A 27,294-nucleotide genomic window follows, 5' to 3' on the forward strand; every position below is an offset into this window, starting at 1 on the left:
ACTCTATCTATCTGTTAGTTTTTGTTAGTTCTGTGTTTCTCTCGCATTCTCTGTAGCTGTTCTTTTCTTACTTGTTTCTCTCTCTTAGTTGTTATTCTAGCTAGCTAGCTAGCTATCAATTTGTCTCTAGTTCTCAGTTTACTGTTACTTCTGTCTATCAAATTGCAGCAACGGCAGTTGAGTCAAGTGGGTTAAAGTAGGGTGATTAGGACCCTGGACTCCTGGGTTTTATCCCCAGCTCTGGAAAGGGAGTGTGGTCTAGTGGGTAAGAGTAACGGGGACAAGAGCCAGGCATCCTGAGTTTCATGTGTGTCTCTGGGTGGAAATTCAGTCCAGGGTGAAGAGGAGAGGAACCAGAACTGGGGGTTCTATTTCTGTCTCTCATAAGGACTCTGGAGCAGTCACCCCTCATAACTTCAAGCTAAGTGGTTAGGGCACTCTGCTGGCTTGTGACAAACTCAGACTCAATCTTTCCGTCTGACTGATCTTGAGAAGGGGTTTGAATTCCCACTTTACAGCAGGGTGCCTAAGCCGCTAGGCTATGGGCTGTTCTGAAATGAGACTGTCTCAGTCTCTCCTGTTGAAGCTGAGCCACTCTGTATCAATAATTAAATAGTGATTGCAGCAGGGGCTTGAACTCTTTCAGACACAAGATGAGTGACCGAAGTACCACGCTGGAGAATCCTTCTCACTAGCGTTTGTTAGCCCAATGACTCTCCAAATTGTCACTCTCGGCAGTCACTGCTGATGGCAATGGAGAGTCACTGGGACAGAGGCTGATGCAGTCATTAGAGAGGACTGGGAGTTATGACACATCACTTGTGTGCCCAGCTCTGGGAGCGAGTTGAGTCCAGTGGGTAGAGCCAGAACTCCTGGCCTGTTAATTTACTGGGTTAGTGCAGGGGGAGGACTGGGAGTCAGGACTCCTGGGTTCTCTTCCAAGCTCTGGGAGGGAGTTTAGATAAGTGGTTAGAGAAGCAGGAGAGGAGCCGGAATGTATGTCTCTCACAACGAGTGTGGAAATCTGGCTAGAACAGTGGACGGGGCACCAGAGCTCCTGGGCTGTATTCCTAACTCAAGTATACCATGTAATTATAATTGGGTTGGATCACCTCCATGTGAAATGCCGCTCCAGTTTAGAGCAGTATAAAGTGGGAGGAATTCCATGGCATGCAGTGAAATTACCCCACCTTTACAGCAGTGCCCCTCACAGCAGAATCTGGCCAGGCAGACCCCCAATTTCCCTTGGCAAACTGAGGATAGCAACACTGTTATCCAGAATTCGCCCACCTCTGGGTGACAGAGCTATACAAATACCTCGAAAGCAATTGTTCCTATTTCTCCTCTCTGTCACCTCAGCGTAAATCAGGAGTAACTCCATTGGAGTCAGTGGGGCTCTTTTCCCCATCCTTATTCCCATATTACACCAAACTTCACAAGCTAAGATGAATTTCACAAAATGAGAGTTATTTTACTGATCTAATCCTGCTCCTTGCTCTTGTCCTTCCCTCCGCAGACATCCTGAGACATATCCTGAGAAAGAAAATGTCCAACCGAACCACAGTGACTGAGTTCCTTCTCCTGGGATTCTCTGAAGTTCGGGAGCTGCAGATTTTGTACTTTGTGGTGTTTCCAGTGATTTATCTGGCATCCCTGGTGGGGAATCTTCTTGTCATCATGGTTGTAGCCCTCGACAACCACCTTCACACCCCCATGTACTTCTTCCTGATGAATCTGTCCATTGTAGACCTTGGCTCCATCTCTGTGATTGTCCCCAAATCCATGGCCAACTCCCTCATGAACACCAAGTCCATTTCCTATGCTGGATGTGTTGCCCAAGTCTTTTTCCTCCTCTTCTTCCTGGGAGAGGATTTTGCTTTTCTTAACCGTCATGGCATATGATCGATAGGTCACCATCTGCCAACCACTGCACTATGAGACAATGATGAACATCAGAGCTTGTGTTCAAATGTCAGCTGGTGCCTGGATCAGTGGGATTCTCTACTCTGTGTTACACACCGGGAACACATTTGCTTTGACCTTCTGTGGAGGCAACATGGTGGATCAGTTCTTTTGTGAGATCCCCCAGCTACTCAAGCTCACCTGCTGTGACTCATATCTTAGTGAAGTTGGGGTTCTTGTCTTTAGTGTGGGTTTAGTCTTAGGCTGCTTTATTTTTATCACTGTGTCGTATGTTCAGATCTTCAAATCAGTGCTCAGAATCCCCTCTGAACAAAGCCGGCATAAAGCCCTATCCACCTGCCTTCCTCACCTCATTGTGGTCTCCTTGTTTGTTTGCACTGCCATCTTTGCCTACCTGAAACCCACCTCCAACTCCCCATCTGCTCTGGATCTTCTGATGGCTGTTCTCTATTCTGTATTGCCACCAATCATGAATCCAGTTATCTACAGCATGAGGAACAAGAAGATCAAAGCTGCCTTGAGGAGACTGACTGGGTGTAGGTAATTCACCAAGAATTAATTTCTGTCTTTATCTAATAAAACTTTGCTTACTTAGTATCTGCTCATTAATGTCAGTTATTTCCATCACCACACAGCTTGCACACAACCAGCTCTGATTCTGATCTCAGTTGCACCAATGCAAATCCAGATTAACTCTGCTGATATCACTGCTGCTGGGGTGATTTTCACCAGTAGAAAATCTGGTCCAGTTGAGGAATTAAATGGGTGTAAATTGTGTGCGCAAAAGGAATCATACTTTCATTCCGTGCCAAAACAATACCTGTTATACTGCCTGGTCACTTGCACCCATCCCATGGCCAGGGAAAATAAGGATGGGAGTTGTCTTGCTTGTGTGTATAAATCAGGAGTGGCTTTATTGGAACCTGAGGAGTCAGACTGGTGTAAGACTGGGGTAGGTGAGGAGACATTTGGTATAGATCCTCATCACATCAGTGTAGTTCCATTGACTTTGGTGGTGCTAAATCAATTTGCAGCATCTGTGGATCTGAGCTATTGCCTCCAATGGAGCTGTATATCCATTGCCACCAGCTGGGGACTGGGCCCATTGTCTTATAAACCACCATTTGTGGCCTAGCCACTAGAGGGGGACTAGGAGCCAGACAATGTTAGCCTGGCTCACATGCACATTTGAGTGTGTGAGAAATGGAAAGACTGGCTAGAAATTATGGGGTGGTTTCTAACCACCAGTGGGGCGAGCTTCTGGAGCAGCCTCCCAATAGGAGTTGTGGAGGGCAAATGACCGAATTAGTCTTGATTAAATGGTGACCCTCACAGACAGGCAAGTGGCCTGAGAACTTCAGGGGACCTTATTCCTGCACTAATCAGAGGCTGATGTTGCCTACCAAGCTACAGCAGAACAGCAGCAGGAGTGAGACCTAAGAGGGGAGGGACTCCTTAGTGAGAGGAGGGGCAGGTTTATTCCTGGATCATCTCATTCCTAGTCCCTGGAGACCGAAGATGCATGATCTTTATCCGGCTTAAATCCACGCTGCAAGATGGAGTTTTGGAGTCACATGGGCAAGTCTCATGTCCATGCATGACTCAGAACTTTAGCAGCTGATGCCACATTCCCAGGAAAGCTCAGATGTGGATTGGCATCTCTCAGAGTTCATTGTTAACTGAAGTGTTTCTTGATAGGGCTCTTACTGAGAATAATGTTTTCTCAAGAAGGTGACCAACTGCTTCACTGAGGCTACTTAAAATCAAAGAAGTACATAGCCACACTCATAACTTCAAATACAAAAATGATACATGTATGTAATTAGGATGAATATATCCAATAGATCATAATCTTTGCAGAGATTATGGTTACTTGGCACATCTAGTGTAAAACATATTCCAGTCATGTTATATTTACACTCATAAGCATATTTCTATAAAGCATTATGGGGTGCAACATCACTCCAGACATTCTGGTACTTCTGGGAAAGATGTGTCCCTGCAGCTGCCTACCTGGCCCCTCCCACCAGTGTGATCTTGCATGTGTCCCTCATTTATGAAACTGGACAAAACCACATCTGGTTTTCTCTCAGTACCAGACAGGGGACAAGCCACACGGTAAGGGGATTATCCAGCTTATAACCAAATGAATTGCCAGTTCCCTCGATCCACCATGCTCACCCCTCCCGAACAGCTTCTTAGCGGCTTCTTAGAGACCTCCTCTACCACGAATATGTTCCAACAAACCAGATCTCCTGCATTCTGTCCCAGAGGCACTGGTGGCGGGTATATTGTCCAACAGTTGTAGCCTGATTTGGGGTGGGTTAGTAGGGACAGTGGAATTTAGTTTTATTTAATAATTAATTTTCTAATTAATTAGTAATATTAATAATTAATAGATATTAATAATATGGGTATGGCTCGCCAATATGTGTGATCAGAAGATAAAGTTCGTCTGGAATCAGGCTTCACAGAATTTATACAAGGAGATTGGGGTATCTGACAGGAAATTACACTGAGACAGAAATAGTCAATCAAGACCTTTTATTTAAAATCAATGGAACAAGAAGTAAATGCAAAAATGTTAAAAGCAGTTTGAGATTACAAAGTTACAAAATATCACAGTTCTTTAAGAGAAATACCTATGATAATAAATGGTTCTAAATTCTCTAGTGCAGTAGCACTAGGGTGTTCACACTTCTGATAGATAAAGGAAGTGATAAAAATGATTATGAGTTTTAGCCCTATAATGCTTTAGAGGTAAAGCAGAAATTAAAGTCCTTTTTATACTTACAACTTTGAAAAGAAATAACACCACGACTTATCAGTAGTTTGACAGCTTTTGTAGGTGTAGGCAGGGTGAGACGATGGAGAATAGAAAGATGTATCGCCTGCCTAATGGTGGATTGTCACCCTTTTTATAGGGAGAAATCCTTCCTCCTATGCCCAGATTTGTCTTTCCCCCATGGAAATGTTAGGGTACCTATTTTCATAGGCTGACCTTTTATGTGCGTATTAATGACAGATATGTACGCAATTTGTGGTGTAAATGTGAGATTTGTGGGCAGAAATCCCCCACTCTTCACCCTATCTACGTGAAAGGTTAGCAGACATTCAAAAGGTCCCTAGACATTTGCGTAGGTTTGTATTCTATTATTACTTTTCTGAGTAAGGGTCTTAAAGGTTGCTTTCAGCGTCATGCAGGAAATTGGCCAGGGTGTCTGGCCTGGATGTCTATAGGTATCTTGCATTACAGCTTATTATAAAGATTCTATAATCTATGCAGCCTACACACTTTTATCAAAAAGACATTTTATACAGACCAACAGATTAATCCTCAGGGCTACACAGTGAACATTGTGGCTCCCTTCTGGAGTAGGGCCTAATGGAGTTAAAGGAGTCCTTGGGAACTTGTGTTTAACTCCTCAGGACTCTTAGAAAATCACATCTTAGACCAACCTCTTGTCCTCTCCCTAGATGTGACACCTCCAGGTTATGTGTCAGACATACTGCCTTGGAGAAGTGCACTTGCTTTATAGGTGAAAAGAAGGATTTAGTTCTCAAGGGCTCTCAATTAAGGACCAAATTAACAAGAGATGGAAAACAGGCTTTAGTCTAGAATTTTAAAGGTCCCTAGAGGATCTGGACCCTAGGTCCCATCAATGGAAATTTTTGGAGAATATTCATAGCATTTAAGGCCAGAAGGGACCATTAGCGCACCCAGTCTGAGTCTTCTGACCTCCTATAGATCACAAGCGAGTTACCCCTGTCTTGAGCCCAGTAACTAATTTTTCATGAATGCATGTTCCAGAAGAGCATTCAGTCTTGATCTGAAGACATGAAGCGATGGAGAATCCAGCATGGGCCTTGGTAAAAGCTGTCAAGGTGAATTGGACGTCCAGTCCCACTGAAGGGAATTTTCAAAGCTACTTGGGGAATATGATAGATTTGAAGTTCTGAGCCTTATTGTATTCGTGTCCCACCATATGGTTTAGCATATGGCACAAGGGATGTTGCTGCTCTTTGAGCATATCCTCAATGGCAGTTGCTGTACTGGGAAGAGAAAAGAAGTCTGAGTGGGGACCTGATAACAGTCTTCAAATGTGTTATGGGCTGTTATAAAGAGGATGGTGATCAATTATCCTCCATGTCCACTGAAGATAGGATGAGAAGTAATGGGCTGAATCTGCAGCAAGGGAGATTTAGGTTAGAGATTAGGAAAAGTTTTCTAACTCTAAGAACAGTTAAACTCTGGAATAAGCTGCCAAGGGAGGTTTTGGAATCCCCATCACTGGATGTTTTGAAGAAGAGGTTGGACAAGCACCTGTCAGGGCTGGCCTACGTTTACTAGGTCCTGCCTCAGCTTCTCGGGGTTCTTTTCAGCCCCACATTTCTATGGTTCTGTGATTCTATAATATACCTACAAAAGACAGAGTTCACTTTTCTCTATCGGGTGGGTTGGCACCAGCCGTGGAATCAGCAGAGATATGGGCATGTTCTTCAAAGGGAGGATTATCTTTTTCCAGCAATTTAAGAAGGGATTTACAAAGATCCAGGAACCTGATTCCCCTTGGATTTCAGTCCCTCCCAGCCCAGCATTTCTGTGATTCTAGGATCTCTGGTGGATATTGAAGATCATAATCAATGAACCCACAGCTTCATACCAGGGTATCATTGCCCAGTATAGACACCCGCACTTCATCACTTAAGGCCCAGATGTGAAAGGTGTTTAGGTGCCTAGTAGGATTTTCTAAAGGATAGAAGTGTCCAAAACTTATTGACCCAGGCAAGGTGACCCGCAGTGCAGAAACACCTAACTTTTAGGCACCACTGGGACAACAATAGGGTCACACAAAACCTGAGTCAGGCCCCTGGGCTCCCTATAAAATAGATATAGAGAGACAGACACTTAAGAATGGGAGTCACAAAATCCAGCACGCTAGGAGGGGAGATGCCTGAGCTAGCCAATAGGAGATGCCAGGAAGAGGAGTGTGTGCTAGCTCAGATAGAGATGCCTAAGTCCTGTCAGGGAGGCCCCTGTGTCTGCTAGCGATCCACGAACCAGGGGAAAATAGTGACATGCTCCGTCTAGGGCCTGATCTGATAGTACCCAATACTTGATGACATCAAATGGATACTTCCCTCCTATCAAACATACCTCGCCCTCCCAAACCCCCACCCACCAAAAACATCTGGAACAAAGAAACAAATCAACCAACCAACAAAATACAGTACATCTTCGCTATAACCAACCCCTGGGGATCCAAGCCATTTGTTCGTTAAAGCCACAGGTCCATTATAGCAAAAGAGCCCTGCTGCTGGGGGCAGCAACTGACACCTTGAGCCCCATGGCCAGGCGAAGGCTGACAGATCTTCCAGCCCTGGGGGCAGAGAGCTCCTCTGGCCTTGGGGCTGTAGCAGGGGCAGAATGTTTACTTTCCACCCTGAGAAAAGGAGAAGAGCCAGAGACACGAATTGTGACTTTGATATGGTAACTGTTTTTATGTGGAAAGTGCTCTGATACCATGGTGATGGGTGGCACTACAAAAGCCTCAGATTGATTGATCGATTAGTAGATGGAAGGGTATGTTTAGGGATGCATGGATAGCTAGACATGATAAGTTCATAGAGGATAGATCCATCAATTGCTAGTAACCAAGAGTATCAGGGATGCAACCCTGTGCTCTGGGTGTTATAATTCTTGACGTATGATTGGGTCCATTAATTCTTTTATGTAGATACTGTCCGGTTTGGCCAATGTACATGGCAGAGGTGCATTGCTGGTACATGATGGCAAATATCACATTGGTAGACGTTGTAACTATTCCAACTATTACAGCTACTCCAAGTTGTAACTCTTATCCCCATTTTAGGGATGACAACTGAGGAATGGAGCAGTGAAGGGACTGAACAGAGTCAGAGGAATAGTTGGGATCAGATCTCAGGACACCTTGGACCATAGCTTTTTAATTATTAATTAATTAATTAATTAATTGTCTGATGGTTGAACCTGATATGAGAGGCCCATTATATTAGATAAGACACAGTCTCCACCCCAGGGACAGGCAAAGGGTGGGACGGAAAAGACAGCCCCAGGGAAGGATTTTCCCAAGGTAACACAGCAGGTCAGCAGCAGTGCTAGGAATTGATGACAGATGTCTGGAGTACAGTCCTGTGTGCCCGCAGTGTTTGCCTCATAATCTTTCCTCTAGGCCCTGCTGCCTCGTTGGAATTCTGTGTATTTTAGTTTCTGGAAACTCTTCGGGGAAGTAGAGGACAAGAGAAATTAATTGTTGCCTCTGAGCTGTTGAGGGCTCCAGGCAGTGAGTGTCACAAGCCCTTAGAAAACAGATATGGATAAATCACCTTCCTGCAGCACCAGCCTTTTTGACACACAGCTCATCTGCAGACAGCACAGATCTCAGTGTATTTTCAGCAGCTCAGCCTCAGTGCGGTGGGGGAACAGCCTCTCATAGTACAGTGATAAGAGCATTAGATAGAGAGATTGGTGGCTAGAGCAGTGTGTATGGGGCTACAGAGAGAGGGGGATACCAATTGCAGTGTGTAGCTGGAGGAGAAAAGACATCTCAGTCTGGGAGGATTCCACATTGACCGGCACCATAAGTTTGCTCTTGCAATTAAATATATTTGGAGTTACACAGTGGCACTCTAAGGATGAAATTGTAAATGACGACAGATTTTTTTTCATAGTTTCAGTCTTAGCTCAATTTGGGCATGGGAAACTGAGGCAGTCCAAAGAATTTACTTTCAGAAAGAGAGGGCAGAATATCTGTGCCTCAGTTTCCTTCTATTGGGAGTGGGGAAATTGATGAAATTGACACACATATTTTTTAGAATGGATTAAGGAATTTACATTAAAGTTGTCCAAAAATCGTGACAAACATTGTCAGCTCATTGATACTTTTCTCTCTGTATATATTATTTTGTTGTTATTGCTGTCTGTTTGTCTGTTTGTAGTTTTCTCTCTGAATTAGTTTGCTTTTAATTCTCTATCTGTTAGTTTTTGTTAGTTCTGTGTTTCTCTCGCACTCTCTGTATCTGTTCTTTTCTTAATTGTGTCTCTATATTAGCTTGTTGATCTATCTATCTATTTGTGTCTAGTTCTCAGTTTATTATTACTTCTGTCTATTAAAAGGCTGCAAGGGCAGCTGAGTTAAGTGGGTTAGAGTAGTGGTGACTAGGAGCCAGGACTCTTGGGTTCTATCCCCAGCTCTGGAAAGGGATTGGGGTCTAGTGGGTAAGAGTAGCGGGGACAAGAGCCAGGCATCCTGAGTTTTATGTGTGGCTCTGGGTGGAAATTCAGTCCAGGGTGGAGAGGAGATGAACCAGAACTGGAGGTTCTATTTCTGTCTCTCATAAAGACTGTGGGACAGGCACCCCTCATAACTTGAAGCTGAGTGGTTAGGGCACTCTGCTGGCTTGTGAGAAACTCAGGTTCAATCCCTCCCTCTGACTGATGAGGAGAAGGGGTTTGAATTCCCACTTTACAGCAGGGTGCCTGAGCCACTAGGCCAGGGGTAGGCAACCTATGGCATGTGTGCTGAAGGTGGCACACAAACTGATTTTCAGTGGCACTCACAGTGCCTGGGACCTGGCCACTGGTCCAGGGAGCTCTGCATTTTAATTTAATTTTAAAAGATGCTTCTTAAAAAATTTAAAAACATAATTAACTTTACTTTACAACAATAGTTTAGTTATATATTATAGACCTATAGAAAGACACCTTCTAAAAATGTTAAAATGTATGACTGGCACGTGAAACCTTAAATTAGAGTGAATAAATGAAGACTCAGCACAGCACTTCTGAAAGGCTGCCGACCGCTGCGCTAGGCTATGGGCTGTTCTGAAATGAGACTGTCTCAGTCTCTCCTGTTGAAGCTGCTCCACTTTTTATTAATAATTAAATATTCACTGGAGCAGGGACTTGAACTCTTCCAGACAACAGGTGAGTGCCCCAAGTACCACGCTAGAGAATTCTTCTCACTAGCATTTGTTAGCCCAGTGACTACCCATTGTCACTCGCAGCAGTCATTCCTGATGGCAATGGAGAGTCCCTGGGACAGAGGCTGAGATACAGTCTGATGCAGTCGTTAGAGGAGGGGACTCAGACTGGGAGTCATGACATGTCACATTTGTTCCCAGCTCTGTGAGGGAGTTGAGTCCTGTGGGTAGAGCCAAAACTCCTGGCCTGTATTTCCAGCTCCGGGAGGGGTGTTGGATGTACTGGGTTAGTACAGGGGGCGAACTAGGATTCAGGACTCCTGGGTTCTCTTTTCTAAGCTCTGGGAGGGAGTTTAGTTGAGTGGTTGGAGAAGCAGGAGGGAACCGGAACATCTGTCTCACAGCGAGCGTGGAAATCTGGCTAGAACGGGGCATGGAACATCAGAGCTCCTAGGCTGTATTCCTAACTCGAGTTTACCGCGTAATTATAACTGGATTGGGTCTCCTCCATGTGAGATGCTGTTCCAGTTTAGAGCAGTGGGAGTAATTCCATGGCATGCAGTGAAATTATCCACATTTGCAGCAGTGCCTCTGACAGCAGAATATGGCCAGCCAGACCTCCAATTCCCCTCGGTAAACTGAGGGTAGTAACATTTATACACTGTTATCCAGAGATTGCCCACCTCTGGGTGACAGAGGTAAATAAATACCTTGAAAGCAATTGTTCCTAATTCTCCTCTCCGTCACCCTGGTGTAAATTAGGAGTAACTCCACTGGAGTCCATTGAACTGATTCTACTTTCTCTCACCCCAGTGTAAATCAGGAGTAACTCCGCTGGAGTCAGTGGGGCTGTTTAACCCATCTGGAGAAAGAAAATGTCCAACCGAACCACCGTGACTGAGTTCCTTCTTCTGGGATTCTCTGAAGTTCGGGAGCTGCAGATTTTGCACTTTGTGGTGTTTCTAGTGATTTACCTGGCAGCCCTGGTGGGGAATCTTCTCATCTTCATGGTTATAGACTTCGACCACCACCTTCACACCCCCATGTACTTCTTCCTGATGAATCTGTCCATCGTAGACCTTAGCTCCATCTCTGTCACCATCCCCAAATCCATGGCCAATTCCCTTATGAACAACAAGTCCATTTCCTATGATGGATGTGTTACTCAAGTCTTTTTCCTCCTCTTCTTACTGGTAGCAGATTATTCCCTTCTTACCGTCATGGCGTATGACCGATATGTCGCCATCTGCCAACCACTGCACTATGAGACAATGATGAACAGCAGAGCTTGTATCCAAATGGCAACTGGTGCCTGGATCAGTGGGATTCTCTACTCTCTGCTACACACTGGGAACACGTTTGCATTGACCTTCTGTGGAGGTAATATGGTGGATCAGTTCTTCTGTGAAATCCCCCAGCTACTTAAGCTCACCTGCTCTGACTCATATATGAGTGAAGTTGGGGTTATTGCCTTTAGTACATGTTTAGTCTTAGGCTGCTTTATTTTTATCATTGTGTCGTATGTTCAGATCTTCAAATCAGTGCTCAGAATCCCCTCTGAGCAAGGCCGGCATAAAGCCCACTCCACCTGCCTTCCTCACCTCACTGTGGTCTCCTTGCTTGTTTGCACTGTCGTCTTTGCCTACCTAAAACCCACCTCCAGCTCCCCATCTGCTCTGGATCTTGTGGTGGCTCTTCTCTATTCCGTATTGCAACCAATCATGAATCCAGTTATCTACAGCATGAGACACAAGGAGATCAAAGCTGCCCTGCCCTGAGGAGACTGCTGGGTGTCTTTCTCTAATTAAAGATTGCTTACTTAGTATCTGTTCATTTAATGTCAGTGATTTCCATGACCACACAACTTGCACACAACCAGGTCTGATTGTGATCTCTGCTGATATCACTGCTGCTGGGGTGATTTTCACCAGTAGAAAACCTGGCCCAGTTGTGGAATTAAATGAGTGTAAATTGTGTGCAGAAAAGGAATCATATTTTCATTCTGTGCGAAAACAATACCCGTTACACTGCTTGGCCACTAGCATGTGTTCCATGGCCACTGAAAACAATGATTGGAGTTGTCTTGCTTGTGTGTATAAATCAGGAGTGGCTTCATTGGAACCTGAGGAGTCAGACTGGTGTAAGACTGGGGTAGGTGAGAGAAGACATTTGGGGTAGATCCTCAACACATCCGTGTAATTCTATTGACTTTGGTGGACGTAAAGCAATTTGCAGCATCTGTTGATCTGGCTTACTGCCTTCAATGGAGCTGTATATCCATTGCCACCAGCTGGCGACTGAGCCCACTGTCTTATAAACCACCATTTGTGGCCTAACCATTAAAGGGGGACAAAGAGCCAGACTGTGTCAGCCTGGCTTACATGTACATTTGGGCATGTCAGTGATGGAGAGACTGGCTAGAAATTACAGGGAGGTTTCTATCCACCAGTGGGGCGAGGTTCTGGGGCAGCCTCCAAATAGAAGTTGTGGGGGGCAAGTGACCAAATTCATTTTAAGAGAGATCTGGACACATGTCTGAGTGAGAGTGTATGATGGGGCTGCTTGTGATGGTGGAGGGCAGGGATCATAACACTGGGTCTCACTTGCAGCATATGTCTTATCAGAAAGGGATTCTCCCGCCCCCAACCAGTGTATTCTGGGAGTTTTTTTTTTTAATCTCAGAAGAATCGGGGTGGCCCTAGCTGGAGATGGAAGATTGGGTGGGATGTGCCAGGGCTCTGAGGTGGCACTGAGCCATTATCTCTCTCTCTTGGGTGTTTGGCTGGCTGGTTCTTTCCAACATGTTCAGGGTCTAACTGATCATCATGTGGTGGTCAGGTAGGAATTTCCCCCCCGGTCAGATTGGCAGGGACCTTGGGGGGGGTTCGCTTTCATCTCCAGCATGTGATGCGGATAACCTGCCATTATTTTCTGCATGTATCTCAATCATTTCCCTGCCATTGACAGATGCTGCTATGTTTTTAGCTGAGTTAAACAATCTGCCAATGGCTTGGAAAAATGTTGCCCAACTCTGCCCTCAACTAGGGTTGGCCACTGATGCATTCCCAGAATACCAGACATTCTGGTACTTTTGGGAGAGCTGTGGCCCCATCCACGAGTGTGACCTTGCATGCCTTCCTAGTCCATGATACTGGACAAAACCACATCTGGTTTTCTCTCAGTACCAGACAGGGGACAAGCCACACAAAGAGGGGACTTGCGAGTGCCTAATGGAGATGGAGATGGAGGTGCTGTAGCCAATGGTAACCACAGTGAAATGAGACGCACAGGTGGAGAAATCTTTCTCCCTGCCAGATGGGATACGGATGATGGTGCAGATAATATACATGTAGGAGATGACCATCAGCAGCAGGGAGCCTAGCAACACAAATAGCGAGATGATGAAGTTGATGAATTCCACCAGCCGGATGATGGCACAGGCGAGGTATAACAAGGGGGCATGGTAGCAGAAGATATGGTTGATGATATTGGGGCCACAGCAGGGCAATTCAAGTTTGATTATGGTAGGGACCAAGATGGAGACGAATCCCCGCATCCATGATCCCATCACCAACCAGACGCAGACCTTTCTATTCATGATGGTGCTATAGTTCAGTGGGTAATATATGGTCACATATTGATCGCAGGACATCATGGCCAACAAGACATTCTCTGAAATGCCCAGCAGGAAATAGAAGTAAGACTGAGCCAGGCAGCCATAAAAAGAGATGGTATTCCTCTGATAGGAAGTTCTCCAGCCTAGATTTCTTGGCCAGAACATTCTCCTTTCAGCAGCTATGGGGCTGAAAGTCAGAAACAGCTTTCAGCCAGCTCCTCCTTTCACCATGCACATTCACAGTGCAATCTGTTCGGCGTGACTCCAATCACTTCAAAGGCTGATGCGCCTAACTGAGAACTAAACACTGTGGTTGAAAACGCTGTCACTTTATTTCCCCCGAGGGCGAGTAGGTGGACTGAACTCTACTGAGCTTTGGAGTCCCCAGTTTGAGGATCTGAGTCCTGGTTTGATCTCTAGCCGTGCACAATAAATCAGCACCCAAATGTACCAACGGTAAGAAAAGTTAGAAATACTTCACTGCAGTCAACTGATTTCCCTCTCACTCATCCTGGTGTAAATCAGGAGTAACTGCACTGGAGTCAATAGAGCTGATTTCCCAGTCACTCATCTCAAGGTAAGTCCATAGTGTTACAGTGGCGTATGTCTGGTTTCAGGGAGAGGAGATTCAGGCCCTGTGACTCCAGCCTCTGCCGCATCCTCCAGCCCCTGAATGTTCTTACTCTAGTCCTCGGGTGTCTCCTTCCCTCTGCCTCACACAGCTCAGACCCCCAAACAAAACCCCCAGCCCTAATCCCCTTCCTCCCCTCTCACAACCCTCCACCTCACAAACGCTCCTGGGCCCCGTTCTCTGAGATTCCCCCTCCCATGGCCCAGAGCCAATTCTCCACCCAGAGTACCTGACTCAGCTTCCTCAGAGAGGTAACTGGTCCTAACCTTTTTCTGTCTATCTGTTACTATCTACTGCTTTAACAGTGGCTATTAACCTCAAGAAATGCTTTTGGTTCAAATAAAGGTTTGATCCGACCCAAGTGTGTTGGCCACAATGTGCTATAGAAAACCCAACAGTTCTCCCCGTACCTCATGTGGAGAAGATCTGTGAAGTTGGGTCTTCCACGCTACAAAAGAGATCCCTAATCATTGGATTATGGGATAATCTGGTGTAGGACTCTTTCTCAGTCTTTGATGTTGAAGCTGCTTCACTATATATAAATAATAAACAGAGACATGAACATAGCTCTTCTACATCCTAGGTGAATGCTCAAAACACTAAGCTTTAGAGTCATCCTCATGATCTTGTCCCTGGCCCAATGATTATTCATTGTCATTCGTAGTGGCAATTCTTAGCCTATCTCACCGGCAGGGTCTGATCCAGTAGGAGTGCTCTGAAGTAGCCCAACTCCACACAGGGGACAGCAGGGGGGTCCTTTAGCTCAATTGTTAGGGTGCTCACCTGGGATGTGAGATGCCCTGGTTCAGATTCCCTCTCCGGGTCTCTAACATCCCAGGTGAGTGTCCTAACAAGTGGGCTAAAAGCTATAAAGCATTGCTTCTTCTCCCCCAGGCATGTCTTGCAAAAAATGACATCAGTACCTAACTCCAGGAGAGGATTCACAGCTGAAAATCCCAAACAAAGCTAGGTGCCTACCTCCAGCCCAGATTTAGGAGCTGAACTCCCTGAGAGGGGCAGGCTTAAGACACATCCCTCTCATTGGCATCTGGCTTTGTCTAATTTAAGCATTTCCCAGCCTAGCATGATGGCTTTTGTGGATCCCATTCTTAGGTGCCTGTCTCTTCCCATTCATTGTATAGGGAGCCTGGGTGCCTAAATCAGGACTTGTGGATTCCACTGGCTGTCTTGGTGTCTTAAAATTAGGTGTTGCCACACGTTGCAATGCCTCAGTCTGTTTGTGGATCTGGGCCTTGGACACTCAGTGAAAACAAGAAACAAGAGGTTAGGAACATAGGATCCCTCATCCCCCATGTGTGTCATTACCCCTGGGTTACAAGTTATGAGTCGAGTTGGCAGAATTGATTTCTTAAAAAAAGTAATTTTGAGCAATATTATTGATGTTTATTTTTAAGTCCCCCCCCCAATTTTTATTGATTTAGGATTTCAGAGTTTTGCAAAATCAGGGGTTTTAAGCTCCCCCCCATCACCACAATGTTTATCTTTTTTAATGTTCACAGTTGCAGGAAATTATGGTGGAGGGGATCATACAATAATTATTTAATGACAGTAGATGCTGACTTTCAAAAAGTTAAAGCTTTATAAAATGTTATAATACACATTGTCAACATCACATGTGAAAATATACAAAGTAAATATCCTTAAATCAAACTGTAATAAGTTCTCAGGTAGTATTTTTCTTACTTTGTCTATCTGTCAATTTTGATTATCGATGGCAATATTTTTTGTCAGTTAATGGGTGTTTGGTGAAATCGACATTTATTAATATTCACCAATAAAAATTGAATCCCTCCTAACCTAGTTATGAGGGAAATCCTCCTTCCTCCCGCCACTGTTTTCTGTGGATTTAGGCATGCTCAGAACCCTAGCAGATCAAGTTCCCCAGGAGAAAGAAGTGCAGCAATGCCTATGTTCACCTGGTTTGAGGATCCGGCTGGGACTCACACTTGAGAGAGGCAACCAGGCACCTCAAGTGAGGCAGCAGTGTGCATGCCTAGAGGCAGAAACGTAAGCACTTAGGGGACTTTTGCAGCAAAACTTTAGGCATTGAAAGAATTAAGGCACTTACAGAGTTAGGCAACAGCTAAGTGAGGGCTTTGAGGATCTCAGTGCTGCCTAAATTTTGAACGTAGGTGTCTAAAGTACTAGTGTTGTGTTAATTAAGATGGAATACGAGGGCCCAAAAAGTCAAAGGTGTTACCATAACCCTGTCACCGTCCAACATCAAACAATGTTAAACAAAGTTCAGGGTTCGATACACACAGGCCTCAGCCTGCTTAATCCCATGGCAAACACACCATTAAACTCCTTTTAACCTTTTATTAAATATAAAGAAAAGAAGAAAGCACAGTTAAAGCATTTGAAATGTAAGGTATTAAATAAGGTTTTCATTTTAACAACGTCCCTCGCTCCCTGTCCCTTTAGCTGAAGAGAGTTTTAGAAGGGAAAAAAAAACAACCACCCTCATCTGTCAGTCTCTTTGATGGCATCAAAGATGGTAATAACTGTCCTTTGGAGAGAAAGTGAAGAACTTAGTTGAGATGGCCTGGAGCTGTTATTGTTAAAGTCCCTCCAATCACATTTCATTTGAAGCAGTGTTTGGGACTTGATCTGTTTATAACATTTATTTAGTGAACTTTCCATAGTTAATTCCCAAGGAGGCAAAAATGATGGGCCCAATTGTCACAGCAGTAGTTAGGCACCTAAATGCTTTTCTGGATCTGGGTCTTAGTGCTAAAGGACCTGCCCTGAGCAAATGGAATAGATATAATTAGAAGTGAGCATCTCCTGTTGCCCAGACCAGTGCATAACCCACTGGACTATGCCATGCACCAAAGAAGTGTAAGGAACACAATAATTATATGGTAGGAGGCACATGAAATGAATTAAATGGCACATTAAAGGTCTCTGCCATCACAAGTGAGTCTATGACATATGGGCAAAGGCTAAAACATTCTGAAAGGTACAGTAGTTGGGTTCACAGATGGTAACCTATTTAAAATCTCTTGGAAAGTGTCATGATTTTTTATCTTTCTATGTACATCTCAAAAAGTGGCTCTGGGATTCTCCAGTGTGTGGATCCCTTGGGGTACCTGTGATCATTAAAACTAGTCAGCCTCACCCAGTTGAGGCAGACCTACTTCACAGAGAATGGCATGTAGATTGTGAGACCAGAAGAACTAGAGTCAACATATGAAATTAAAATTCGCTTAGATGTGACAATACCCGCTGGACAAGTCAAAAGACCCTGATGTTGCAGGTGCTGTTTAAGGGCTTCTCACGGCTTGACATGAAGGGAAAAATCAGAATGATTACTACTTTTCAGTCTTTGAAGAAGTTCAGAATAAACTACTTTAGTATTTAATCCAAAAGAGCAGGGACTAGAATTTAAAAGATTACCCTAAAAGAATGTGTTTTACAGTAGTTGGTGATGACTGAGGCACAAGACTCAATCTGTTTGTAGCCGGCTTGGCTTTATGGTATCTTCCTAACATCACAGACCTAGACTAACGTGAGTAGCTGTTCTGCCCCCCTTTCTGTTTATCTATTTCCTTTTCTAGTTTTTCTTTTTCCTCTTCTCTTTCCATTTTAAAATATCTTTTATCTCCATTTTGATAACTTTTTTTCTTATATTTTCATTTTCCCTTTCTCCTTTCTCCCCTTTTTTTTCTTTCACTCATCTTTTTTTTCTTCTTCTTTGTTTTTTTCTTTCCTTCCTTTTTTTTTTGGTTCCTACATTTTTCTCCTTTCCTTTTTATTCTCTTTCTTAATTTCTCTCCTTTCATTTTCACCCTCTCCTTTCCTTTATTGCTTTTCTCTGTTCCTTTATTTTAATTTTACTTCTCCTTTCTTTTAAACTCATAGACTTAAGGTCAGAAGGGATCATTATGGTCATTTAGTCTAACCTCCTGCACAACGCAGGCTACAGAATCTCAGCCACCCACTCCTGTTATTACTTTTTTTTTCTTTCCTAATTTTTAAGGCTAGTCCAAATATTTTTATCAAAACTGTTTTTGACAAAAAATAAATGGGTTTTCAAATAAACTAAAACTTTTGTGGTAAGTGTCTGCTTTTTGTGGACAATTTTTGACTTTTCATTAAGAAAATAAAAACCAGAAATTTTGAAGAGTTTTCAGCTGAAAACATATCTTTTTTCTTCCCCTCTCTCCCCCACACCTAAAAAAAGTAAAAAAATTACCCAGGGAAACAATTCCACCCAGCTCTGCTCTTCTTTATTTTTGGGGCTTTTCTCTCCTCCACTTTTCTTTCCTCTTCTGTTTGCCATTTGTTTTCTCTTCTCGTTGTCTTCACTTCCCTGCTCACATTGACTTGTTGTTCTTCCCATCCCACCCATTGCCCACAGGGTAATTTTTATTTGATGTATTGTTCTTTTGTCTTCTTCACTTTTCTTAATTCACCCTTGCTTTCCTCCTCTACAGTTTATCATTTTTTCCTCTGTATCTCTCTTCCTTTTCCTTTTATGTTCTCTTCTGATCTTTTCTTTCCTCTTCTCTACTCTTCTGTTTTTCTACTTTTCTTTTCTCCTGTTCATCTGACACATTATTCCCTATTCCCTCCATCCTCCCTCTACCCCTCACAGATAGATCCAATGTAGCCATGCAGAACCAAACCACCGTGAACGAATTCATCCTCATTATCTTCCTCTACCCCCGCCATCTGGAATGCCTCATTGCTCTTGGCTTCCTGGCCTCTTACTTGCTGATCTTGTCTGGCAATATCATGATCATCGCCATCATCCTCTTACCCCATCACCTCCACAGCCCCATGCACTTCTTCCTCTGGAACCTCTCCTGTCTGGAGATCCTTATTACATCTTCTGTCCTACCCAAGGTGATTGCCAGCTTTCTGACGGGTGACAGGTCCATCTCCTACGTGGCTTGTATCACTCAGTGCTTCTTCTACTTCCTTCTGGGCTGCAGTGAGTTTGTCCTGCTGGCCGTTATGTCCTATGACCGCTATGTGGCCATCTGCAACCCACTGCGCTGCAGCATGGTCATGAATGCTCAGCTCTGCTTCCAGCTTGTGGTGGGGTCGTGGGCAACGGGGTTCCTGGCCACCATCATCCCCACCATCCTGGTCATCACCCTGCCCTTCTGCAATGCAAACCAGATTGACCAACTCTTCTGCGACGGCTTGGCCTTGGTCAAGCTGTCCTGTGTGGACATGAGCTTTGTGGAGCTGCTGAGTTTCATGACCTCCTCCGCCATCCTGCTGGGCTCTTTGATCCTGACGGTGGTGTCCTACACTTATATTGTTGCCACCATCTTCAAAATAACATCCCACTCAGGACGCAACAAGGCTTTCTCCACCTGCTCCTCCCACTTCATCATCATCACCGTGGGCTATAGCAGCTGCATCTTCATGTATGTCCAGCCTTCAGGCAGCGACATCTCGGTCAACAAGCTGGTGGCCCTGCTCAACACAGTGGTGACCCCTCTCATGAGCCCCTTCATCTTCAGCATGAGGAACCAGCAGATGAAAGATTCCTTGAGGGCAGCCTTGAAGAGAAGCATGAACTTCTCAAGGAAGCATATTAACTTCTGAATGGGTTTTGTGAGGGGAAAAGAAAGGGAAATTAAACACGAGTAATAGTCATAGTACTCTTCTAAATTAAAATACTGTCCTAAGAAGTAGTAGTTCCCTGTTCAAATCCCTTTTCTCCTAAGGCAGAGGGGGAAATTGAAGCTGGATCTTTCGCCTCCTAGTTGAGTACCCAAATGGTTGAGCTAAGAGTGATGAATGAGGCATCCTTCTCACTCCCCAGGCCTCTTGTGAAAAACACCTTTGGTGCCTTACCCCATGAAAGTGTTCACAGCTGACAGATAGGCACCTCCCTGGAATATCCCATTGGCTAGCCTAGATGAAGAACCTCTGAGCATGCTGGCTTTTGTAAATCCCATTTTGAGGTGCCTACCTTTCCCCTTTCATTGTATAGGGAGCCGGGTGCATAAACTGAGGCTTTGTGAATCCCTGTGAATTTCTAAGTACCTAAAAGTCAGCTGCTTCAATGATCAGCACTGGAACATCTATGTCTCTTTGTGAATCTATCCCATGTTGTCTTGGTCTATTACTGGGGATCCTAGTTGATCCTGAAATATGAATAATAAATACTAAAGACTATGCAATAAATGACAGTTATGTAGGAATGATTATGGGGTACACATATTGTGCCAGTGTGATGGTGCAATCATGGTGAAATGGACTGTGCATCATTATCTCTCTCAAGCAAACTCATCAAAATATGCAACAAAGAGTCCTGTGGCACCTTATAGACTAACAGAAATACTGGAGCATAAGCTTTCATGGGTGAAAACTCACTTTGTTAGATGCATGTGAGTATTCACCCACAAAAGCTTATGCTCCAAAAGGTCTGTTAATTTATAAAATGCCACAGAACTCTTTGTCACTTTTTACAGATCCAGACTAACATGGCTACCTCTCTGATACTTGTCATTGAAATAAATGACTCATCTATTTACCTATTGACTCTATTCAGGTGGTGATTTTCAAAATAGATTGGGGATGCAAAAGTTGTCAACACTTGGCTGACTAGGGGTCAGGATTCTGACCTAGATACCTTATTGGTTTAGTCTGGGGTTTGAGGGCCCCACTGACCACAAGGCCCCACCAATTGGCTCACGCTTCCATGGGACCTGCATGGAGCCCTAGATTGGACAGACAGATGGGAGTGTGGGCAGGATGCAGAAGGTGTCATGGGCGCTGGAGATAAAACCAAACACTCATTACACATGCCCTGGGAAGTGTGGTTTCAGGAGATATTAACAATTGTGATTTCTGGGTTTCAGTGATGATTAGTCAAGGGGAGAGAAGGAACTACCACCAAAAGTTCCTGCCTGTGCCCCAGAGCAGATGGTCATTGGGTGCAGGACCTACATCATGCCCCCCTTAGCACTGCCCCGAACAAGTCTCTTAGCACTGCCCCCTGACCAACCAGCACTGAGGGGCGAGAACCAATTTTGACAACTAGAGTGTGAAAAGTTTGACAGGATGGGTGTGAAGAAATTTGTTAAGGTGTACAAGATGTGTATTCCATAACTACATTGACAGCCCACTTGGAATTTCACAAAAGTCTAATTGAGGAAGCTCCCAAATGCCATTCAAAGTCAATAGGAGTTGGATGATTGTGAGTCTTTGCCTTCATGTTTTAATGGAATCATGTCCCAGAATAAGAATCCCTTTCCTTAGTCCTTCCCAGTCTGTTGAAAACTAAGACTTTCTTCAGGGGAATGAAACCAGTCACAGACTCTGTCCACCAGTCTATGGTCATTCGGTCATTTTTGCAGACCTTGATGATTTGGCTAAAATATTAAAGGATGAGACTGTCAGTCACCCAACTCCCCTTGGTTTTGAATTGCATTTTGGAGCCTAAATCCACTAGGATCCTTTGAAAATCCAAGTCTACAACCATGTAGGGAGTGATATCCATGCTCAGATGATCCAAACAGGACAGGGGATCTATTGATCTGCCCATAATAAGGGTATAATTGAAAATTTGGTCCCTTCTCTGACGAGCTGTCAATTAAAGAAGACAGTTGGCCTCCACAGGAAGGAGGAGAGAGATTATATAAAATATATTCATCTACATGATTCTCTCTCATCTCACCCAGATTTCAGAGTCCCACAGACACAGTGGAGAATCTTATCTGTCAAGAAGAACAGAAATTGGTCCCACTGTGTTCCAGTAACGTGAGAGGTAAATCTTACCACATTAGCTGGCAGTGAAGTGTAAGATTAGACGAGACCAGCCATGTGTCTGGGCTGTTTGTTGTTGGTTTGTCTAGTGCTTTTTCTCTCAACACTCTGGTATCTCATTCTCATTAATGGGATGGCACTGTATGAGGTAGGGAAGTGGGAACAAATGTGGGGGTGCTCTTTAATAATCATTTGTAGGGCTGCATGTCTGTCACAATGGGAAAGAAGTCACAGACACTGTGATTTTCCCATTTGTTCATGACTTTTTGTGTGTGTCCATGACGCACCCTGCAGTGGAGGCTCCTGCAGTGCCTGTCCTGTGGGGCTATACCCAGCCCCCCACTCCAGGCATTGTGACCAAGTTCACGGGGTCGCAGTGCCGCTCAGGTGTGGCCCAACTGCCCATCTGGACACAGCAGCTACCAATGTCCGTTCCTGAGGTGAGTGTGGGATAGGGTGTCAGAATCGCCAACCAGAGATGAGTAAGATCCAAGGGATAGAACACCTGAGCTGTGTGAACATAGAGAGATGAGAAAGGGGGGAGGTGAAGCTGATTGTGTAACTAATCTATCTTTTTATCTATTATGAGATACCTTGCAAATCCCTGAGAGGGATCTAAATACCTATGTAGTCTCAACAGGACCGAGCTATGGAAGAAAACCTAACAGCAGTGACAGAGTTTATCTTTCTGGGCTTCTCAGACCTCCAGCATCTGCAGCCCCTTCTTTTTGTCCTCATCTTACTCATCTACCTCTTCACACCGACAGAAAATGGTCTCATCATCGCTGTCACGGTTGCTGACCTGGCCCTCCACACCCCCATGTATTTCTTCCTCAGGAACTTGTCAGTCTTGGAGATCTGCTACACTTCAGTGGTCGTCCCTAAGACCTTGACCAACCTCCTGTCAGAGAAACAGGCTATCTCTTTCCTGGGCTGTGCAGTCCAGATGTACTTCTATCTTTTCTTTGGCAGCACAGAGTGTGGCCTGCTGACTGTTATGTCCTATGACTGGTATGTTGCCATATGCAACCCCATGCATTACTCACTCATCATGAGCAGAAAGGTCACCCTAAGCTTGGCAACTATGTTGTGGATTGTGTGTAAGTTGGTGGCATGTGAGCAAACGGCAGCCATATTCACATTACCCTTCCATGGGCCGAATAAAATCAACCACTTCTTCTGCGACGTCCTCCCAGTGCTTAGGCTGGTGAGCACGGACACATCGCTCATCAATGCCATTCTTTCCTTTCTCACTATAGTGTTCACAATAGTCCCCTTAATCTTAATTATCACCTCCTATGCAAGCATCATCATCTGCACCATTCTGAAGATGCACTCAGGCGAGGGGAGACACAAAGCTTTCTCCGCTTGCTCTTCACACCTAATCACAGTCATCTTATTCTACTGCAGCGCCTTTATCACCTACAAAAGCAGCAAAGAATCTTGAGGCACCTTATAGACTAACAGACGTTTTGCAGCATGAGCTTTCGTGGGTGAATGCCCTCACCTACATGAGGCCCAGTTCCAATGTCTCTGTGGACACCGATCGAGCCCTTGCCCTGTTGTACACGGTCATTATTCCAACATTCAACCCAATCATATACAGTCTGAGGAATAAAGAAGTCAAGGAGGCTCTGAGGAAATTCTTGACCAGGAGTAACATTTCTTTGTTCTCATAAATACGGTTGTTTTTTTCTGATCATTGAGACCCATTGAAGTGGAAGATTGGACAAATAACCAGGGAGGAGTATAAAAGTATTGCTCAGGCATGCAGGTGTGAAATTAGGAAGGCCAAATCACACTTGGAGTTGCAGCTAGCCGGAGATGTTAGGAGTAACAAGAAGGGTTTCTTCAGATATGTTAGCAACAAGAAGAAAGTCAAGGAAAGTGTGGGCCCCTTGCTGAATGAGGGAGGGAACCTAGTGACAGAGGATGTGGAGAAAGCTAGTGTACTCAATGCTTTTTTTGCCTCTGTCTTCACAGACAAGGTCAGCTCCCAGACAGCTGCACTCTGCAGCACGGTATGGGGAGGAGGTGGCCAGCTCTCTGTGGGGAAAGAAGTAGTTCGGGACTATTTAGAAAAGCTGGATGAGCACAAGTCCATGGGGTCGGATGCGCTGAATCCGAGGGTGCTAAAGGAGTTGGCCGATGAGATTGCAGAGCCACTAGCCATTATCTTTGAAAAATCATGGCGATCGGGGGAGGTCCCGGATGACTGGAAAAAGGCTAATGTAGTGCCCATCTTTAAAAAAGTGAAGAAGGAAGATCCAGGGAACTACAGGCCAGTCAGTCTCACCTCAGTCCCTGGAAAAATCATGGAACGGGTCCTCAAAGAATCAATTCTGAACCACTTAAAGGAGGGGAAAGTGATCAGGAACAGTCAGCATGGATTCACCAAGGGCAAGTCATGCCTGACTAACCTAATTGCCTTCTATGATGAGATAACCGGCTCTGTGGATGAGGGGAAAGCCGTGGATGTGCTATTGCTGGACTTTAGCAAAGCTTTTGATACAGTCTCCCACAGTATTCTTGCCAGCAAATTAAAGAAGTCTGGGCTGGATGAATGGACGGTAAGGTGGATAGAAAACTGGCTAGATGGTCGGGCTCAACGGGTAGTGATCAATGGTTCCATGTCTAGTTGGCAGCCGGTATCAAGTGGAGTGTCCCAAGGGTCGGTGCTGGGGCCGGTTTTGTTCAATATCTTCATTAACGATCTGGAGGATGGTGTGGACTGCACCCTTAGCAAGTTTGCAGATGACACTAAACTGGGAGGAGTGGTTGATACACTGGAGGGTAGGGATAGGATACAGAGGGATCTTGACAAATTAGAGGATTGGGCCAAAAGAAATATGATGAGGTTCAACAAGGACAAGTGCAGAGTCCTGCGCTTAGGACGGAAGAATCCGACGCACTGCTAAAGACTAGGGACCGAATGCCTGGGCAGCAGTTCTGCAGAAAAGGACCTAGGGGTTACGGTGGACGAAAATCTGAATATGAGTCAACAGTGTGCCCTTATTGCCAAGAAGGCTAATGGCATTTTGGATTATATAAGTAGGGGCATTTCCAGCAGATCGAGGGATGTGATCATTCCCCTCTATTCAGCACTGGTGAGGCCTCATTTGGAGTACTGTGTCCAGTTTTGGGCCCCACACTACAAGAAGGATGTGGATAAATTGTAGAGAGTCCAGCGGAGGGCAACAAAAATGATTAGGGGGCTGGAGCACATGACTTATGAGGAGAAGCTGATGGAACTGAGATTGTTTAGCCTGCAGAAGAGAAGAATGAGGGGGGATTTGATAGCTGCTTTCAACTACCTGAAAGGGGGTTCCAAAGAGGATGGATCTAGACTGTTCTCAGTGGTAGAAGATGACAGAACAAGGAGTAATGGTCTCAAATTGAAGAGGGGGAGGCTTAGGTTAGACATAAGGAAAACCTTTTTCACTAGTAGGGTGGTGAAGAACTGGAATGGGTTACCTAGGGAGGTGGTGGAATCTCCTTCCGTAGAGGTTTTTAAGGTCAGGCTTGACAAAGCCCCTGGCTGGGATTATTTAGTTGGGTTTGGTCATGCTTTGAGCAGGGGGTTGAACTAGATGACATCCTGAGGTCTTCCAACCCTGAGATTCTATGATTCTATGATTCTATAAGGCGCTGTAGGGAAGTGGCCCAAGGAATTAAAGCAGCGATATGATTTAGATAAAGGGACACAGTGAATGGCTGCTATCAACAGGGTCCCTGGGCTGGAGTTTGTGCTTCTGAGGTTCTCGCTGTCACAGCCCATGGAGCTCCTGGTTTTCATGCTGCTACTGGCCATCTTTGCCTTGACTCTAATGGGGAACATGGCCATCATCACCATTCTGTATGTGGATCTGCGCCTCCACACCCCCATGTACTTCTTCCTCTGCAACCTCTCCCTCTTGGAGATACTCTTTGTCCTTTCCATCACTCCAAAGATGCTGGAGAACCTGCTCTCCCAGGCCAAAGCCATCTCCTTCTGGGGCTGCATCACCCAGTGTTACTTCTACTTCTTCCTGGGCACTGCGGATTTCATCCTCATCGCCATCATGTTCTTCGACCACTACATAGCCATCTGCCACCCGCTCCACTACCCTGTCATTATGAGTGGGCATGTTTGTGTCTTCCTGGTCATGGGTTGTTGGTTGATTGGATTTCTCTCCACCCTTTGCCCACTTATTTTGCTGTGCCAGCTTCCTTTCTGTGGCCCCAATGTGATAAACCATTTCTTCTGTGACTATGCCCCACTAGTGAGACTATCCTGCGTCAACACACACTTCCTCCTCATGATCGAGTATGTCCTCTCCTCAGTGGTTCTGCTCACTTCCTTGTCTTTTACTGCAGTGTCCTACCTTTACATCATCGCCACAGTCTTGCACATCCCCTCAGCCACAGGCAGGCGGAAAACCTTTTCCACCTGCAACTCCCACATCACGGTAGCCTCTATCTACTACGGCAGTGTCATCTTCATGTATGCTAGGCCCAGTCAGGGCCGCTCCCTGGACCTCCAGAAGGTAGTGGCTGTGTACAATGTCATAGTGAGCCATTTATTGAATCCTTTCATTTACACCTGAAGGAACGAGAAGGTCAAAGAGGCCCTCAAGGAATACTTCACTAGAAAGAGCTCTGTTCTGCAACCAGAGTCTTGATACAGATACTTCTTCATCTCAATAATGAATTGCTGCTTTTATCCATTGAGTATCATTGTTATTTAGTGGGGTAGAAGCTTGACTTAGGCTCAGGATTCCTGGGTTCTGTTCCTGGACCTGCTGTGTGACCTTAACAGAGTCTGTTTCCCCTCCCACTTTTTTTTCATTTAGGTAAGGATTTTTCAAACATCTAAGAAATTTCAAAGCTCAAGTCCCAACTCCTCAATCAATCCATTGCTTTTGACATCCCCACTCTTAGACTATAAGCTCTCCAGGGCAAGAATTGTCTCCTGTCACCATCTGTTTATACAGTGCCTAGCACAATGGGTTCCCAATCTCTGTTTACAGGCACTCATGTAGCATAAATAAATAGAGTTCCTGGGAATTTCAAAGGGTTCTAAGGGAGTTAGACACCCATCTTCTATTAAATTGCAGTGAGGTTTGATGGTGAGGGGCCATTGATTTCAATGGATGCTAGGAATTTAGATGCTTTTGAAAACCCCACTGCCTAAATACCGTTGAAAATATGGCCCTTGGTGCCTAACTCTCAATGATTTCAATGGAAGATAGGCAACTAGGCACTTTTTCAAAATCCCACTAAGTGTCCATCTGCATGTTTACGTTCCTAAATGGCATTAAAAATCTGGCCCAACTCTTTTAGCCTCCATTGCAAATCCCAATTAATCAGTGTCTCAGTATTAATAGTCAGAATGAGCTCTTCATCATAGATTCATAGATTCTAAAAG

At 44.8% G+C, this 27,294-nt stretch overlaps 6 protein-coding genes across 6 annotated transcripts; 5 read left to right on the forward strand and 1 right to left on the reverse strand.

Annotated features, from left to right (window-relative positions):
- The first annotated feature begins 1,677 nt into the window (after positions 1-1,677).
- On the forward strand, positions 1,678-2,467 carry LOC123346848 (olfactory receptor 14A16-like). Its single transcript, XM_044984296.1, has 2 exons — positions 1,678-1,839; positions 1,910-2,467. Exons 1-2 carry the CDS (start codon positions 1,678-1,680, stop codon positions 2,465-2,467), a joined length of 720 nt encoding a protein of 239 aa, XP_044840231.1.
- An 8,638-nt stretch (positions 2,468-11,105) lies between these two features.
- Positions 11,106-11,663, forward strand: LOC123346849 (olfactory receptor 14A16-like). The gene has a single exon (XM_044984297.1). It carries the CDS (start codon positions 11,106-11,108, stop codon positions 11,661-11,663), a length of 558 nt encoding a protein of 185 aa, XP_044840232.1.
- A 1,400-nt stretch (positions 11,664-13,063) lies between these two features.
- On the reverse strand, positions 13,064-13,666 carry LOC123346850 (olfactory receptor 6M1-like). The gene has a single exon (XM_044984299.1). The coding sequence runs from the start codon at positions 13,664-13,666 to the stop codon at positions 13,064-13,066; it is 603 nt and encodes a 200-aa protein (XP_044840234.1).
- A 5,104-nt stretch (positions 13,667-18,770) lies between these two features.
- LOC123345679 (olfactory receptor 49-like) lies at positions 18,771-19,718 on the forward strand. Its single transcript, XM_044982663.1, has one exon. The coding sequence runs from the start codon at positions 18,771-18,773 to the stop codon at positions 19,716-19,718; it is 948 nt and encodes a 315-aa protein (XP_044838598.1).
- A 2,818-nt stretch (positions 19,719-22,536) lies between these two features.
- On the forward strand, positions 22,537-23,566 carry LOC123346851 (olfactory receptor 10A7-like). The gene is made up of 2 exons (XM_044984300.1): positions 22,537-23,306; positions 23,395-23,566. Exons 1-2 carry the CDS (start codon positions 22,537-22,539, stop codon positions 23,564-23,566), a joined length of 942 nt encoding a protein of 313 aa, XP_044840235.1.
- Positions 23,567-25,681: 2,115 nt separating this feature from the next.
- On the forward strand, positions 25,682-26,473 carry LOC123344828 (olfactory receptor 6M1-like). Its single transcript, XM_044981304.1, has one exon. It carries the CDS (start codon positions 25,682-25,684, stop codon positions 26,471-26,473), a length of 792 nt encoding a protein of 263 aa, XP_044837239.1.
- The last annotated feature ends 821 nt before the right edge of the window (positions 26,474-27,294 follow it).

Source organism: Mauremys mutica, chromosome 12, assembly GCF_020497125.1.
Source record: "Mauremys mutica isolate MM-2020 ecotype Southern chromosome 12, ASM2049712v1, whole genome shotgun sequence".
Lineage (NCBI taxonomy): Eukaryota > Metazoa > Chordata > Testudines > Geoemydidae > Mauremys > Mauremys mutica.

Coding starts and splice junctions, on each gene's coding strand:
- LOC123346848 (XM_044984296.1), top strand. CDS start 1,678: ATGGTTGTAGCCCTCGACAACCACCTTCACACCCCCATGTACTTCTTC. Junction 1,840..1,909: donor ATGCTGGATGTGTTGCCCAA/GTCTTTTTCCTC, acceptor TATGATCGATAG/GTCACCATCTGCCAACCACT.
- LOC123346849 (XM_044984297.1), top strand. CDS start 11,106: ATGGCGTATGACCGATATGTCGCCATCTGCCAACCACTGCACTATGAG.
- LOC123346850 (XM_044984299.1), bottom strand. CDS start 13,666: ATGTTCTGGCCAAGAAATCTAGGCTGGAGAACTTCCTATCAGAGGAAT.
- LOC123345679 (XM_044982663.1), top strand. CDS start 18,771: ATGCAGAACCAAACCACCGTGAACGAATTCATCCTCATTATCTTCCTC.
- LOC123346851 (XM_044984300.1), top strand. CDS start 22,537: ATGGAAGAAAACCTAACAGCAGTGACAGAGTTTATCTTTCTGGGCTTC. Junction 23,307..23,394: donor TTCTACTGCAGCGCCTTTAT/CACCTACAAAAG, acceptor GAATGCCCTCAC/CTACATGAGGCCCAGTTCCA.
- LOC123344828 (XM_044981304.1), top strand. CDS start 25,682: ATGCTGCTACTGGCCATCTTTGCCTTGACTCTAATGGGGAACATGGCC.